The 15558-nt window shown below is 35.1% G+C and overlaps 1 protein-coding gene across 3 annotated transcripts in view; it reads right to left on the reverse strand.

Moving 5' to 3' along the window:
- Positions 1 to 14031: 14031 nt before the first annotated feature.
- Positions 14032 to 15558, reverse strand: part of RTTN (rotatin) — a 74469-nt gene continuing 72942 nt past the window's right edge. For all 3 annotated transcript variants that reach the window (XM_069853265.1, XM_069853264.1, XM_069853263.1), the window contains one exon: positions 14032 to 15355. In XM_069853265.1, coding sequence (XP_069709366.1) covers positions 15273 to 15355 — 83 coding nt within the window. In that variant the 3' untranslated portion in view covers positions 14032 to 15272. The remainder of the gene's footprint in view (positions 15356 to 15558) is intronic.

Raw genomic sequence — 15558 nt, forward strand, 5'->3', positions numbered from 1 at the left:
AGACAATAAGCAGGAGCAGAGTTTTTCCCTTATTACTTTGCCACCTCATAAAATGCAAACCTGCTGTGATCTTTTATTCCCTCAATAACATCCTTAATCACATATGAAAGAGTGTAACCACAGTGGACTTTTTATTTAGAAAGATATCTTTACTCTAAAGGGACAGAAATAGAGATGTCAAAATACTAATAAAAAGAAACATGGTAAGTACTTTTCAAATACTTGACTTTTTCTTCTCTTCCTGTGTTTTTGTTTAATAAAGCAAGTCATGATCACCAGGCTTTTTAAAATGCTTGATCTTGTAGTGTCATGGTCTTGTTAACGTTTGAGTTGCTGGATCTAGTGACACTATTCTAACCATTGGATGTCACTTGAAATATTTACTCATTAAGCATCAGCACCTGAGGCTACAAACTATGCAAATGAAAAATGTTGGCAAATCAGAATTATACCATTTTCCTCACTTCATATTCATAGTTTTAAAAAATTATACAGGGCACATGTGAGAGCAGAATCAGACTTGTGACCTCTGTCGATTACCAGGAATGAAACACTAAAGCAACTTTGAACATTTTGAATGCAGAATTATTATTTTTTTTTTCAAACCATCAAAAGTTAATCCAAGGTGCTTTATCCAAATTTATGTAATTGTCAGCAGACACGATTGCCATGTGAAGAACATTTCACCTTATATTTTAATCTAGTTAGGAATCCCCATCAGGAGTATAATGCCATATCATATTATTTCCATTTATGATAATTCTGTTATTTCCATTTAGAGGTAATTCTGAAAGCCAATTATATATTCTGTGTGTATATTGTGTTAGCAGCTTTCATTGAGGTATGCACTGCAGATTCCCCAGTGGTTCACTTACCTGCTTAAGTTGATGCAGGAAAGTCTCTGGGTGTCACATTAACAGGTTAGTATAGAGAAATTCTGACAGTTTTCAATGCACTGCTAGCACAAATTAAATTATAAATCATCTTCATTTCTGATCAACTCAAAAACTTTAATAATATCCACTTAACTTTATCTGCGCTAATTTACCAGAGCAAGGTTAAGTTTCATGACCACAAAGTTACATCCATTTAAAGGCAAATACAACCTTAGCTTGGCCAACTAATCCTTAAAACTAAAACTACAAACTGCAAAGTTTAGACACCATGCAATTCCCTTTTTTTAAAAAAAAAATCTTAAATGTTTGTTGACTAACTGTTATAAATAGAAGAAATAGAGTGTGCAGTCAGTTGTTTGTCTGGGATAGTGCTGGTGAATCAATGCTTTCAAAACAGTAATGTTTATTAGGAATCAATAAATCATAAAACCAAAGAAAATAGTGTAATTGGAAAAAAAGTTTGAATTACCTATAAAATTATCTTTCCAGTAAGTTGGCCAGATTCCTTTATACCAGAAAATATCGGATTCCTTAAAAAACACTTAAGTTTCAGGACCTCAACTATCTTTGTGTATTAATTCTATAGAGTAAGATCCATGTCCAGTGAAATTATGAGACCAACACCTTTCTCAAAGCTTTTTCCCTGATCAAGATTAAAAAAAAGTTAATGACGAACATCAGTTTCCTAATTTTACAGGTTGGAAGACAAAGGATAAAAATATCTAGTGCCAGCAGCAAGCTAAAAGATCAGCTGCATGAAAGCAAATTTGAAGTTTACTGTTGATTTAACCAAAGCAACGTGTTATTCGAGGAGTTTAAGGTATTTAATACTGACAAAGGTGCTAGTAAAGTAAGATAAAGCAAGACTAATAACAGTTCCCCTATTTAGCTTACCTGAATGCAAATAAAAATTATGTTATTAACACCTACAGCTGCATTAATATCATGCACTAAAGGGACCGATGAAGAAAAGAAACTAGGAGTTATTACTTCAGCAACGTTATTCCTTACATAGTAAAAGAGACACAAGAATCAAGCAAACATTCAAAGAATTAAAGAAATTCCAGCTGAGGAACCCTGACCCAGACTCTGAATTGTGTGGTTATCCCAACGTGCCACAAATGGGTAAATCATTTCAAGACAGAATAACTTCTTTCAAAGTCAGAGCAATATTGTATGTGGCTTAATTTCTGCATTGATGAGCAGCAATATTCACTAATAAAAAGCTAGCAGAGACAGGAAAACTGATTGGTGTTCCTATTTCACCAGTGCCATCAACATACTGGTTAAAATCAAGTTTCAAAAATGTTTAGCGGTAAAGGCAGGAACAATATACCTTGAATTTTTGAAATATAGGTATCTCCTACAAGAGTAAATCCACTGTTGTAACACTGAAATTACAGAAGTGTAGATAAAATAGGGCTGAAATGATGACTCAGAAGGATCAGGCTAGGAAAAGAACCGTTATTTTTATCTACTGGTCTTTCAATAGTTAGAAATTAAATTTTCCTTTCAACACATTCTTTCTTAGCTGTGAAATACAATAAACTATTGAATTGAGTCTAATTCAGTGTGGAGGATGGGAAAGAGGAACAGATTCTTTCTACATTCACGATATCAAATCAACAAACCAATAACTAAAACTAGTCATCTCTTGAAGGCTTTTCTATCCTATGCACACAACGATCTAAGAAGTTCTATCAGAAAGGCTTGGTAATTTGCACCAGAGTTGTCAGTTGATGAATGCTGAATAGACAGGCTTGCAAAAATACTAGAAAATGGTTTTCCTCTCATACTCACAAAGCTGGAAAGGAAACCAAACTGGATGAGCAGATTTGCCAGTTGGAAAGTCAGCTACACAGATAGTACATGGGTATAAACGGATCTTTTTCTTTCCTTCTTCCCTTTTCCATCTTTAAAAAAGTCTCCTTTAAAGAAAATGTCTTTTTTCTTCACTTAAACTTCCTTACCTCCCTCTCTTTTGTTGCCACACCATTCCTAAATGTTTGCTTTGTTCCTGAAAAAGCAAGCACAGAGGAGCTTCTAGGAAAAGAAAACAATCATGGTTTCAGATCATTAATGTCCTCACCACAGAATGTAATGATGAAAATATAGCATCCTCCATAGGCAGTTACAAGGTCCATCCATATTATTTCATGGGTAATTGCAATTTCATCCTCTGAAAACATCATACGGTGTGTTGAAACGCTATAAGCACCTTGACCTATGGGAACGATACTGTTACAATGGCCTTTAGTACCTGGACTCTGCCATTTAATACATTGCTGCTATGACATCTGTTCTTCTCTAGTTCTCCTCCTTACTTCCCACTTCTCTTAAAATAACCTTCTGTCATAATAACATAATTTTTTACTGTCCTGCTAGTTCTTTTTCCCAAAATACTCCATTTCTGCATGTTATATGATTGCAGAGAAAAAATACAATGCCAGATACTCCCTCAATCATCATGGATTTCTGTTTTATATATTTAATTATTTTTTAAAATGAATTATTTACTTACCTGGCTGGATAATTCCTATTGCCTTTTCCCAAATTCCATCTGGGTAGGTTACAATGGAGCAAAAGTACAGATCAACATCCTCCAAAGTGCTCTTGATAAAGGATAAGGACTTATCTTCTCTGGACGCATTTGCAAATAAAATTCTTCCATTGTATTTGTCTTTGATATGTTTGTCATAGATTGGCTGCAAGACAGCAATATTTTCTTCATGAGTTATGTTAAGTTTCATCCAGAATGCCTGGATTATCAAAGATTTATTTGGATATATACATTCCAGTTTTACCTCCTCACTAAGTTTTACAGTTGAATCCACAAACTTTCCTTCCGAGTTGACTAAAACACACAGAAGTTCAGTTTCAGAACTAACTTAATTGAAAAAAATGGAATCGTAGAAAAACTCAGAAACAAATTTGACAACACTACAAGCAAAAAAACTGAATAAAAAGTTCACTAATAAAAAACCAACCCCAAACTCTAGACATTATTATTACTTCGAATTTGTGAATATCATTGAAGAGTTAAAATTTGTCTGAACTACACAATAAAACAGTTGTGAATTTTGATCATAATTGTCACAAATGAAAGTTTGCATTACTGATGAATCTCTAACAATATGCATGAACACTGTGATAACTGATAAAGTGGAGAACTTTAGGTTTCACCTGCAGAAGCAAAGAGAATTCTTCTGTGCCACGTATCAAAAATCAAAATAATTTCTCCGTTTTTCTGACACTTCAGATGAATATTTATCTATTGTTCAAGGAATGTTATCTAAAGAGAGCATAAGATGATTCCTATATATTAGATGTCATAATAATCCTGTGACTAGTTATAAAAAGTAATGTCTTAAGGTCTGAGAATTCATTTGTGATAGCACATCATGAGCTAGTATTTTGAGTTCAAAATTATGCAGCTCGAAAATTCTTGTTCAGAGGTGTAAGAATCCCGAGTATTCGTGAGTCATGTTGAATTTTGTCAAAACAAGCCACACTTATGTTTTTAATGGATTTTTCTCAGGCAAACTGCAAGCATTTTTGCAACTTGGCAGGCCGTAGTTTTATGGAGCTGCTTAAAATTGGGACAACATGATTGACTTGAAGTTAAAAATAAGCTTGAATCAACTGGTTAAAATTCTTAAATGAAGAAACAAATTTAATTCAAACTGAAGCTGACAAGAGAAATTAATGTTTTACATGAGTAATAGCTGCATGAGCTTCAGCAGAAGTTAGGATTAGATCTGTTTAAAATTCCTCCCGTAGTGCCACAACCTGTGTGAAAATAAAAACATGTATATATTTATTTGTATTAAACTAAGCATGTTTTATGATAATACGTTTTGAATGTTTGCAATGACTCCATTTCGTGACTTCCAAGCTAGATCTGTAATTCTCCGTTGTTGCAGATGCACTTATTGCTCCTCTACCTGGTTTGAGTTCATAAAGTACATTTAAACAGTCAGTAGTCCACCTGATGCTGAGTTTAAAAAGCTTAACAGAACAGAACTGAGTTGAAGACTGAGTCTTGTTTTATTTGCATTACAAAGTTATCTTTTCAAACAGATCGAAAGATTAAATTACAGTAAGCTTGTCTCAGGAAACAAAAGTTCTGCTGATAAGGAAAGCAGGAAATGGGAAGCTTCAGAGACTAAAGTGCAGATTTTGTATCAGGAAAGAAAGGATCTTGTGAGTTGAAGTGGTCCAGTTCCTGGATGCCGTGCAGCACAGCGGCCTTTAAACAAGCTACAAAGCATCTATATATTTCCCACATTTAAATCCTGAATTTCAGTGGCTATTTGTTCTCAAATTGCAGTTGCAAATGAGGCAAAAAGACAAAGTATCTCTCTAGCCTGAATTATTAAGTCCTTATGTTATACTACATATGTATATCACAGTTTACAGATGAGTGTTGTTCCACAAAATCTGAAGTGGAATGAAATACATAAACATATGGTAACTTTTTTACTATTATTATTACAAATGAAATTTCTTACACAACTGTTTTCTTTAATTAAAGCTAGGATAAAGTACTCAGGATGTCTCCAAAACGAAGATAAATTCCCTTAAATGAAAATTATTCTTCAGTCAACCATTTATATATATAAATCACAATTTTTATTGCTCTGAATTTCATGCCCGTTTCTCTCCATCTGGCCCTGAAAGAAAAACAGAAGTCAAGAAATTAGTGACTAACCCTACATTATGACTAAGTATTGCTGATATAATATGTCATCTATAGACATTTATTTGCTGTACAACACACAGAGTCACTACAAATGTCAGGGATTCTTGGTCACCAAGCCCCAACAACAGGATCCCTTGTCATATCTGCTAAAGAAAAAAACCTATAACCAAAGAATTATTGGATATTCCTCTAAAGGCTGTGAGACGAGTCCTCTCCAGACACCCGTACGAGTGCCCATTAGGCAACTGGGCACCTGCAAGCCACAAATCCGAGAGCTGTAGCCACTGTGAAGGTCAGCTCTACTGGCACAATCTGGGAGCAGGCACGAGCTTAAAGTATCATATTTTTACAGAAGAGGTAACCAATAAAAAGAGGAAAACACACCATTGCCACCTTGCCCTCCTGGGAAATAGAAGTATCAGAGTAGGTAGCGTAAGGGCAGGTCCATCACGCAGCCTGTTCCCTTCCAGCCTCCCCTCATACTTCCCTTACCTCTGTCCCTCCCTCCCTCCCCAGCACTGAAAGGCTGGAAAACACGCATATTTCTGACCATCTGTGGATAAGAGTCTCACACAGCAGCAGTAGCAGCTGCACCACATCTCACAGCCATCACTCGAGCAGCTCCTTGTGCTCTGCCTCGCTAGTTCTCTGCTGTTCCCCACAGCCTGGCTCTTCTCTCCCAGGAGCCCCTTTTGTCTCCATCCTTTTAACCCCCAAGCAAAGGAAGGGAAGACTGACAAACAAGCCATATTTGTTGTCTAAATGCCAAGAAATTTGTTGTCTAAATGCCAGTTTGACAAGAAAAGCAAGACGGAGGAATTTTCCACATAAATGTACAACTGTAGGATGTGGTTTAAATGAAAGAGAAAGAGCAAAATAGATTGTGCAGTAAGCACAATGGAGAACTACAGCTTGGATTTTAATCATGATCTGAACATATCTATCTTTAGTGAGTCTGGGTGAGTCATTTCAGTTCTTGGTGTATTTATTTCCCAAAGCCCAATTACTACTTTATCTGCAAGCGTGACCAACTGGAAAAAAGTTCTTTTTTAGTGAAGGTTCTTCTGTTTTAGTGAATTTTTCAGTGAAGATAAAGAAGTAAGTGGGCTGAGAGGAGGAAGGTTGACTGAATATTAGCTCTAACTCTATAAAAACCAGGCAAACCAACCCCAGCAACAACTGATGCGACTCCGTACGTCCCTGTGGTTGAGTGTCACCCTGTTGCCACTCTGCTACCATCAAGGAAATTACAACATTTTCCCTTCACCATTCTCTATTTCCTTAAGTAGGATGGCTAAGTGGTACAGCTGGATAAAGGCATAATAATTCAATCTGCTTCTTCCTATTCTGCATCTAACCTAATTGAACCAATAAAGCTCCCCAAATCGGATTAATCTATAGGCTTGCCTGATTCAGTAGCATAATGGACAGGATCCTTCATATGTATTCCTTAACCTCAAAGCAGAGGTTAGGTTAGTACCAGGTACTGCTTCAGAGAGAAAGGAGAAAGTTGTGAATTCAACACAATAATATTTTAGGGATATATTTGTAAAGATTATTTAGGGAGGAAAAAAAAGTTAAATATAAATGGCTTTCCCAAATGTAGAAAAATAAAGATAATATAATCTACACACTCAAATTCTCAATAAATTTTTATCCTTGATGATATTGGCCTCCAAGAGGCTATACTATACAAATTACAGTTCTACGATTAAATGTTTCAACCTCAAAAAGTGAGTCTTTGCAAGAGGGTATGTATTCAGGAATCTTTAGATGAAGGATTAAGTTTCTACATTTCTGGAACCAGAAAATTACTTACATTTTTGCAACTGGACCACTAACTGAATATTCATCCTAACATAACACTGAACACCTGAATGGGTCAGGAAGCTAAAGACTGTGATGAAAAACACAGCTGTCATATGAAGGCTAGTTCACACTAAATTTTGAGATTCGGGAAGTGGGTTTTTTGCAAGTTTTGTTTTTAGGGGGAATATTCATGAGTAATGGATACCATCTGAATACAGAAAAGCTGCATTTAGTGACAGAATAAGTTATTGGTGAGATGAACTAACAGTATCAAGTTCTGCTTAAGGCAGTGGAAGAAACTCCACTCCTGAACAAATTTTGAACCGGGTACCATAAAGCCCTACTACATATGACTCTCAAGCCAAGAGTGTGTTGGTAGGAGATAAGAAAGTTTGTGGTATTTTTTAAGTGCACCGTGTCAGTAAATGCTCCTTTGATGTACTCATAGCAGGAGAGTGTCTGTGACGACTTGCTCAACTTCAGTGAAGTTTGCGTGTCTGCATATGAGGGTAAAAACCTCAAAGCAGCCATTCAAAGCACTCCCTTTTCCATTTGAATAAGTGGTAAGACAAAAAAGTGAACTGAAGATAATTATGAAGACAACTAAAAAAGCCAGGTTGATCTACTTAGAAAAGGGAGAAAACCTCAACAAATAACCCCAATAAAATATCCAATTAATTATTTTGCTTACATTTTTATTTATGTGGTTGTTTAGTGATAAAAGCTATCACCATGCCTTTACCTTCTGTCTCAATATTTTCTGTTCATTGATACTGACAGTAAATGTTTGCCACTGATTAGCTCAGTAAGTTATCAAAAATGTCTTTAAAAATATTTTATAAATTCTTCTACTTTGAAAATAATAAATTAGTACTGGATTTCTATTCACGATTTGTTGATAATTAGTCTATGCATTTTCATCAAGAAACAACAAAGACAGCGTTTTAAAGACATGAACGAAACATTCGCAAAGGAAGGCATTGAATTACATCCGAGTCTAAGAATTTAATGTACTAATACACATGCAACTTCAAGGTTCACGTTATTCAAGCTAATAGCTGGGATTGAGATCTCCAAGGTCAAAATTGCATTTATCAACTTCCTTGCAGTAGCATTTGTATCCATTATAAACCATATTTATTTTGCAATGGGAAATCTGGATGCATAGCATTAGTACTTTTTTGTTTGATTATTTTTCAAAGCATAAAATGAAAGGTACACTGTGTTTTATAGTTGTGTTTTGCCCCTGGATTCCTGGGACTGAGAGCTTTGTATGCTGTTTTTTGTTGTTTCTGTTGTAGGTGATGGTAAATGATATTTCCTAGATATTATGTTTCAGTCTCAATGGGCTTTTTTTCTTAACAACTGAATCAACTGTATTGTCTGCTAGGCCTGAGATGAATACATATGTGTCCCCCTTTCACTTAAATAGAAATTCTATTGCTTAAAAAATACATATATATAATGACATCCAGAATGTGACAGCTGATTTAATTCATCAGATGGTGAATAAAGTCTTCTGAGAACAAAGATACAGGTTTCCTGTCATTCAGATACTCGACATTCTTTGCATCAAATAATCTTAAATGGTCCTCAGTTTGCTTTTCTGAAAAGATAATGTTAATTACCTCTGCTAACATAATTTTCTGACACTTACATGACCTTCTGCTGCATTTGAATAAAGCTATCATATTTGGTATACTGATATATACACACATATATTTTATATATATATATTTGGTATACTGACATATCCAATGAAAAACTGTGCTAGTCCTTGTGAAATCAGAAGATAGAAAAATTCTTAACAAAACCCCGGAAGAACTACTAGCAGAGTGTAAGAAAAAAGCAGAATGATGGTGTTCTAAGCAGAGGTGATACGGAATGGCTGAAGTAAATCAATATATATTCTCTTTATTTTCCACTGGAAAGATCGAGGGCTTTGCTGTGCATGAAACTTGTACCTATACACTCCTATATCTGGAGTAATGCAATTGTCCTTGGAAAAGCGCACTTGTACCAATGCAAAATTTTGTTTACTCATCAGTAATGATTTCTTCCACATCTGAGAAGGTGACTATACAAATGAAAGTTAACTGTATGTAGTATGTGTACAGAAGAGTCACCAATAATACTGTTACCCTGATATACAAACCCCATCTTAACGGTACTGTAACTATTTTGGTATAGAAATATCAAACTTTAAAGGAGTCGGCTGATTGTTACGTACTTCAATTGAAATTCATAGATCAAGGTTCAACAAAAGTTTGACCTGCATGACTGGAAACCAGCTTGAATAGGTCATTAAAAGAAGAAAATAAATATCGAACAAAGTAAATTCAAACCAATTGTGATGGCACAGATACCTGCTGCTTTCTCAAGCGTTTAGAGCTGTAGTCTTTTGGAGTATTTACTACAATATCAGGCTATTTTACCTGATATTTTTCTTTTCTCTGTCTCTTTTTTTTAATGTATGGTTTCAGTTAGATTTCAAATCCTCAGTATAGTGCTTAACACATACCTGTGTTTCCACTTTGCCATTTTATCTCTTAACTGCAACTAAATTATGCTAGTAAGCTGAGGAGAAAGCATGGAATATTTAAGAGTCATATTAAAAAGTGTGTAGGATGTTAAGGATCTTTCTTCTGATACATTATTGCAAATACACTCCCAGCACAGGATAAGAAGATTTGTTACCATTAAGAGATGTTTCAGTTCAGAGGGAGAGCAAAATAATCCACCCTGAACAGCTACATTCTGGGTGATTACATTTTGACCTCAATTCCTGCTGTATTCCCTAGTGAATTTGTCCATACAATAATGTTTCTTCTGCTGGGACGTAATCCATCACCTAAAGTTAGCTTTTTCTATTGATTTTTATGGTCTACAGCGTCTTAAAATTAGTTGTTGTTATATCTAGAATATTTTTTTCCCATGCTTATCTTTCTGTCATGAAATATTTTTAAAAGCATACCAGATAAAACCTACAACCTTAAACTGCAAGTTTAACCACATGCCAACTTTTAATAATACAGATGGAAGAATACAAACCCCTTCAATCCATTGCTGCGCTACCATTTTTTCCTCATTTTTATTCTTACAAGATACTAACTCCTTGTCGCTAAGAAAGTAAGATTTAAAAATAATATTCAAAGGCAATTCTATGACCCTGGCCTCAGTAATTTTGCCATTTAGAACGGCATAAAGAGATTTGCTTTATTCAACTTGGGTGGGATTGGCACTAAGCCACACTAGCTAGTCTCTTAACTCAGTAGCACCTGGTGTGCAGATATAACACAGGAAATAAAACTGAGGAGACGCTGTCTTCTTGTTGAACTCAGTTAGCAAACCTCATCTGAACTGGCCAGCAAGATTTTAATAACAAACATTTATTACTCAAAAACCTAATCTAAGGACACAGATGATCCTTTAACTCCTGATACGTACAAGGTGTGCTGCAGGCAGTTTGGATATTCCTCTTTCTCTTGTTCCACTCTGTCTCCATGAAGATCTGCACTGGCCTGTAGGGTTATTGAAGGAATAAGAAGAGAAAATACTTGATTTTAAAAGGCATTCCTTGCTGCTAATGAACTCATATGTATTTCAACAGGTCAGTCTTCTGAAAATATTCTCAAGCATTTTCAAGGAAGCATTTCTCATACTGACTTAATAAAGAAAGATAGGCAACACCAGTATAAAAACTGCAAGGCATATGAATAACTTATCCTAGTGAAAAAAATCTTGTTACCTATATATATCATTGGAATTTCCAGCCTGTATTCTGATGGCTTCCAAGGCTTCCAACATTCAACTTGCTAGCAGTGTTTCTTATCCCACACTACAGTACACTCCATGTAGTTTTCAGAAACACTTTTCCTATGGAAAAAGAAAGAAAACAAAATGTAACTTTTACCTGATAGTAAAAAGCAACAGCTTTTACAGAAAGTACATATGGATATATTTAGATCTACTCTTTATTTGCCATAACAATCACCTGCTACGACTTACCCAATCCTGCCTTCCAGCACAAATTCTGAATAAAATTATAGAATTAATGCAAAAATCCTGTGCAATATTGATTTCTGCTCAACAAAGACTAGCAGCCGTACACTAAATATGAAGGACCAGGATCTTAAAATATAGAGGGCGCAAACTAACCCTCATCTATGGGGCCAAACTCTTCAGGATTACGTACTCAACAGGAGGACTAACCAGCTCTTGAGAATGTCCAATATTACATCGATTTTCTGAATGAAGTCAGGTAATCAGCAAAAAACAAGAAGGAGGTGATAAATAAAGAACATACAAGTACTGCAGTCCAGGAGCCAAAGGATGGGACAAAAAGAATTGAAGTGTCACAAACTATGTTTACCACAACTTACTTTCTTTTAAAGTAATGGTAGTATGACTGCTATCACAGTGGTGTGGCTGTAAATGATCACTCTAGGAGGCCACCTGGGGGAAAGATTTGAAGAGAACAGATTTTTTTTCGCAACCAGAATAAACCTCAAGTGAACTGCAGTTTCCCTAGAGCGCAATCTTCAGGTGTTTGCTAACCAATTTTTTTCCCCTGGAAGGCATTAAAACACTTCTCTGAAGGGCAATCAGATTTGAGAAGCTGTCGCAGTAGCTTCTACTTTACTGTGAAGGGAAATACTTATATAAAGCTCTGCCAAAGCCTCAGCATACAAAATTCCCCTCCCCACTCTGGCATTACTGCTTCATCACTCCATGGAAGCGAGAAGTCTGTAATTGCTATAATTTGCAAGTTTGATGGAGAAGAACCAATGAAAAACTTCGCCAGGGGTGTGTAGTTGCTATGTCTGAGGAGAATCCATAGTTCCAAATTGCTGGAAAAGCAAAAAAAAAAAAAAAAGAAGTGACTTCTTAAAAATTCTCTGTAAAAGATTTTTTAAGTAGGCTTGAAAGTCTATTACTCAAAGGTTTGAAAACTTCATCAGCAAGTCATGACTTAATGTTTCTATTTGCATGAACACACACACACAATCAGAACTAAATTATTTAAGTCTAAGCTACAATTTTTTACCACTCAAGCAAAAATTATTTCTCTGTAACTTCTGAGCATGCAACAGACACATTAGTCTTGAAAAATCTGAAAGCCTCATTTGTAGTGGATTTTATGTACATAACACTTTGGAATATAAAATAACTTCTTACTTGATTGCAAATTGATCATAAAAGATAAAGCAACAAAGTAAGAGCATAATACATCTGCAGTTAGTGCAAATGATAATTTTGTTCTCCTGGATAAGGATTTTCAAGAGACTCCTAGCTTGCATGGCCATGCATTTTATTAGAGAAACTTGATGTATGCTCAATGTTACCTTTTAAATTCTGTAGTCTGTTCAGCAAATCCATCTACCTTTCAACTGCAATTTCCTCTGTAGGATAAGAAATGATTTTACAGTTTTTAAAATCTGAGGGTATCTTAGTATTTAGTTTTCTTTGAAAACTCAAACATGATAAATAGATCCTTGAAAATAGATGTATCTCCAAAATTCCGAAATTAAGTTAAACTGAATCAAATCTCAATATTTTCATTTTCTTTCGTGAATGCTATTAATACTAAAGGCTATTGTGAGGCTAATTTTGATAGTCTAAAATGCAAGTTAACAAAACTTAAAGTGTCATTTATGTTTTACATCCCACCTCTTTACTAACATGCATGGAGACCGGAGGCAGCTGCTGTAGGTCAATTTCAATTCTTGAGGGGAAAGTGATGAAGAAAGTGTTGTCCTTTAGATGAACAAATAAATAAATTCCTCTTTATCTTGAAGGAGAAAAGTTTTAAGTATTCTGTGAAGACTTTGTACACAAAGTGAATATAAAGATTTAATATATATACTGCTAGAGGCTAAAAATTACTTTTATTTTCTTGAGGAGCAACATGAAACAGAAGTGTATACTTATGCCATGATGACAGCTACTTCCCACAATTGCAGAAGATTACAAAATACTCAGAAAATAGGTTAGATCTGTGCTTATTTGAGGATAAACACAATGCTTGCACTAAAGCTTACTGTAACAAATGTATTAGCAATTTACCTGGATTTTTCAATATGAGTAATTTAGTCAAGAATTTGTACAGTTCAGTAAAATAGAAGAGCATACTAGAAAACAAGCATCCAGTTCTTCTGTTCTTATTATATTGAGCTTGCACTTAATGAATTTATTCAACTATCCAGCCTTATTTCACCTGACCAGATCCATGCATGTTTCTACACTTTGAGCGAGTTCTTGCCATCCTTGCTTAGTGGTTACTTCAATCGGAATTAATTCGGCACGGAGAGCTCTCATTTTTTGTGTCTCTGAAAAAGAAAGCAAACAAAAACAATCTGCGTTTTGACTCACAACCTGATTTATGAGAGAAATCATTAGGGTCCAGTATGCTGAAATATCTCTGAAGAGAATCAGTATTCACTAGCCTGAGGGTAAGAGACCCCCTTCACCAAGCCCAGACAGGTATGACTGACTTGCAGAGCTCTCTGCTGTTGAGTGTTCTGCTGCCCTGCAACTTACTCTTCTGCAACACTACAGGACGAGCATCACAGCATTTAACAACCATTTTGCAAGTTACAATAATTACACAGTATATCAAGTCTGAGGCTCCATCCTTACTTTTTGTTTGGTGGAGGAGCAGGTTAGCTGATAATTACATTTCTAGTAATGATTTAATTCAGCCTTTACAGGCATCATACTCATCTCAACTGAGAAATATCAAGTAACACATTATTTACAAGCATCGCTGAAGAAACAAAAAAAATGCCTGGTGTCACTGGAAAATGCTTTCAGCACCTCCTTATGAAGAAAAGGCTAATTACAGGTAAACATGACCTTGCTACAATTCTTTTAGAGGTGTTACCAAAGTTTTTGCATTTGCTTAATTTTATCTGTCCCTGCCATAACACAAACCCGTACATTTTCAGGGAAATTTAAATACACTTCTAGATATTTCAGAAGCACATTCAGCAGAATTGTCATGTGTTCAGGCATCAATGTTTAAACATTTTTCTCTCAAACTCATATTAGCACAGAATACTGAAAAACTTATGACAATAGTTACATGGTAGCAGTTCAAAGAAAACACAAGCGTGGATAACAGACCTTTTTCCATGAGAAAAAATTTGAAGTGTTTATAAATTGGAAACGAACAGATTGTGTCTCAAAAATTTTCTACGATGATGTAACTAAAACTGATTCATGTATCTCATATCCTGATTAAAATGCTAGGTTAACATAACTGTCACCTGTAATATAAGTGATTGAGAGATCCTTTTCAATTGTTAGCATTTAAAAAAAAGATGCAGCAGTTTGAACTGAAAACTCCCTCAAAATTAACACACATGCTGCTGTTATATACCTAAGAGGTATAACATACCCTGACTGCCAACATTTTCAGTTCTTCATGCTAAGTATGCACTGTGCAAATCTGCAACTTTACACATTGCAATACACTCAAAACAAACACTGATCTCAATTTAAACAAACCCTTTATTAAAACCAAAACAGCAATCCTAAGACTTTACAGTAGCAAATGCAACGCATAATTTAAGAAAATTTCTGATTTGTTACATCCTTTTCCTCTATACATTCATTCTGTGTACATACTTTACATAGTAGCATCATTATAGTTTCCCATTGGGATTATAGTACAAATAGTATAAATCACATTTAGAGTGATTTCTTTGGTTCAAAGTGATGAACTTCATCCTCAAACACTTCACAAATTTCTTCTCTAGCATGTAAGCAGCTTCTAATCCATGGACTATAAGTGTTTTCTTTAAATTTCAGGCTCCCATTGAATAAGTTCTCCAATTTCAACATGTGAAGTCATCTGATGATCGTTAACAATCAAGAAGCTGCACTATATTCTCTAAGCATTTTAAGTAGTAGGCATGTAGCTCATTTTCTTCTGGCTGTGGAGTAGCTAAAAGAGAACAAACAAGATTTGAAATTCTAGTTGATTCTTCATACAAAATTATTTTTTTCTAAGATTTGCTAGAATTCATGCTATTTTATGATCTTAACCTCCACACTACTAGTAGCAAATAAAGTACTAATACCTTCTATTGCAAAGTCTGGATTTTTTGTTTTGATTTTTGAAATGGCTAAAAGGCTAGATTTCAATAG

This window comes from Phaenicophaeus curvirostris, chromosome 3, assembly GCF_032191515.1.
Source record: "Phaenicophaeus curvirostris isolate KB17595 chromosome 3, BPBGC_Pcur_1.0, whole genome shotgun sequence".
In the NCBI taxonomy this organism is placed as follows: domain Eukaryota; kingdom Metazoa; phylum Chordata; class Aves; order Cuculiformes; family Cuculidae; genus Phaenicophaeus; species Phaenicophaeus curvirostris.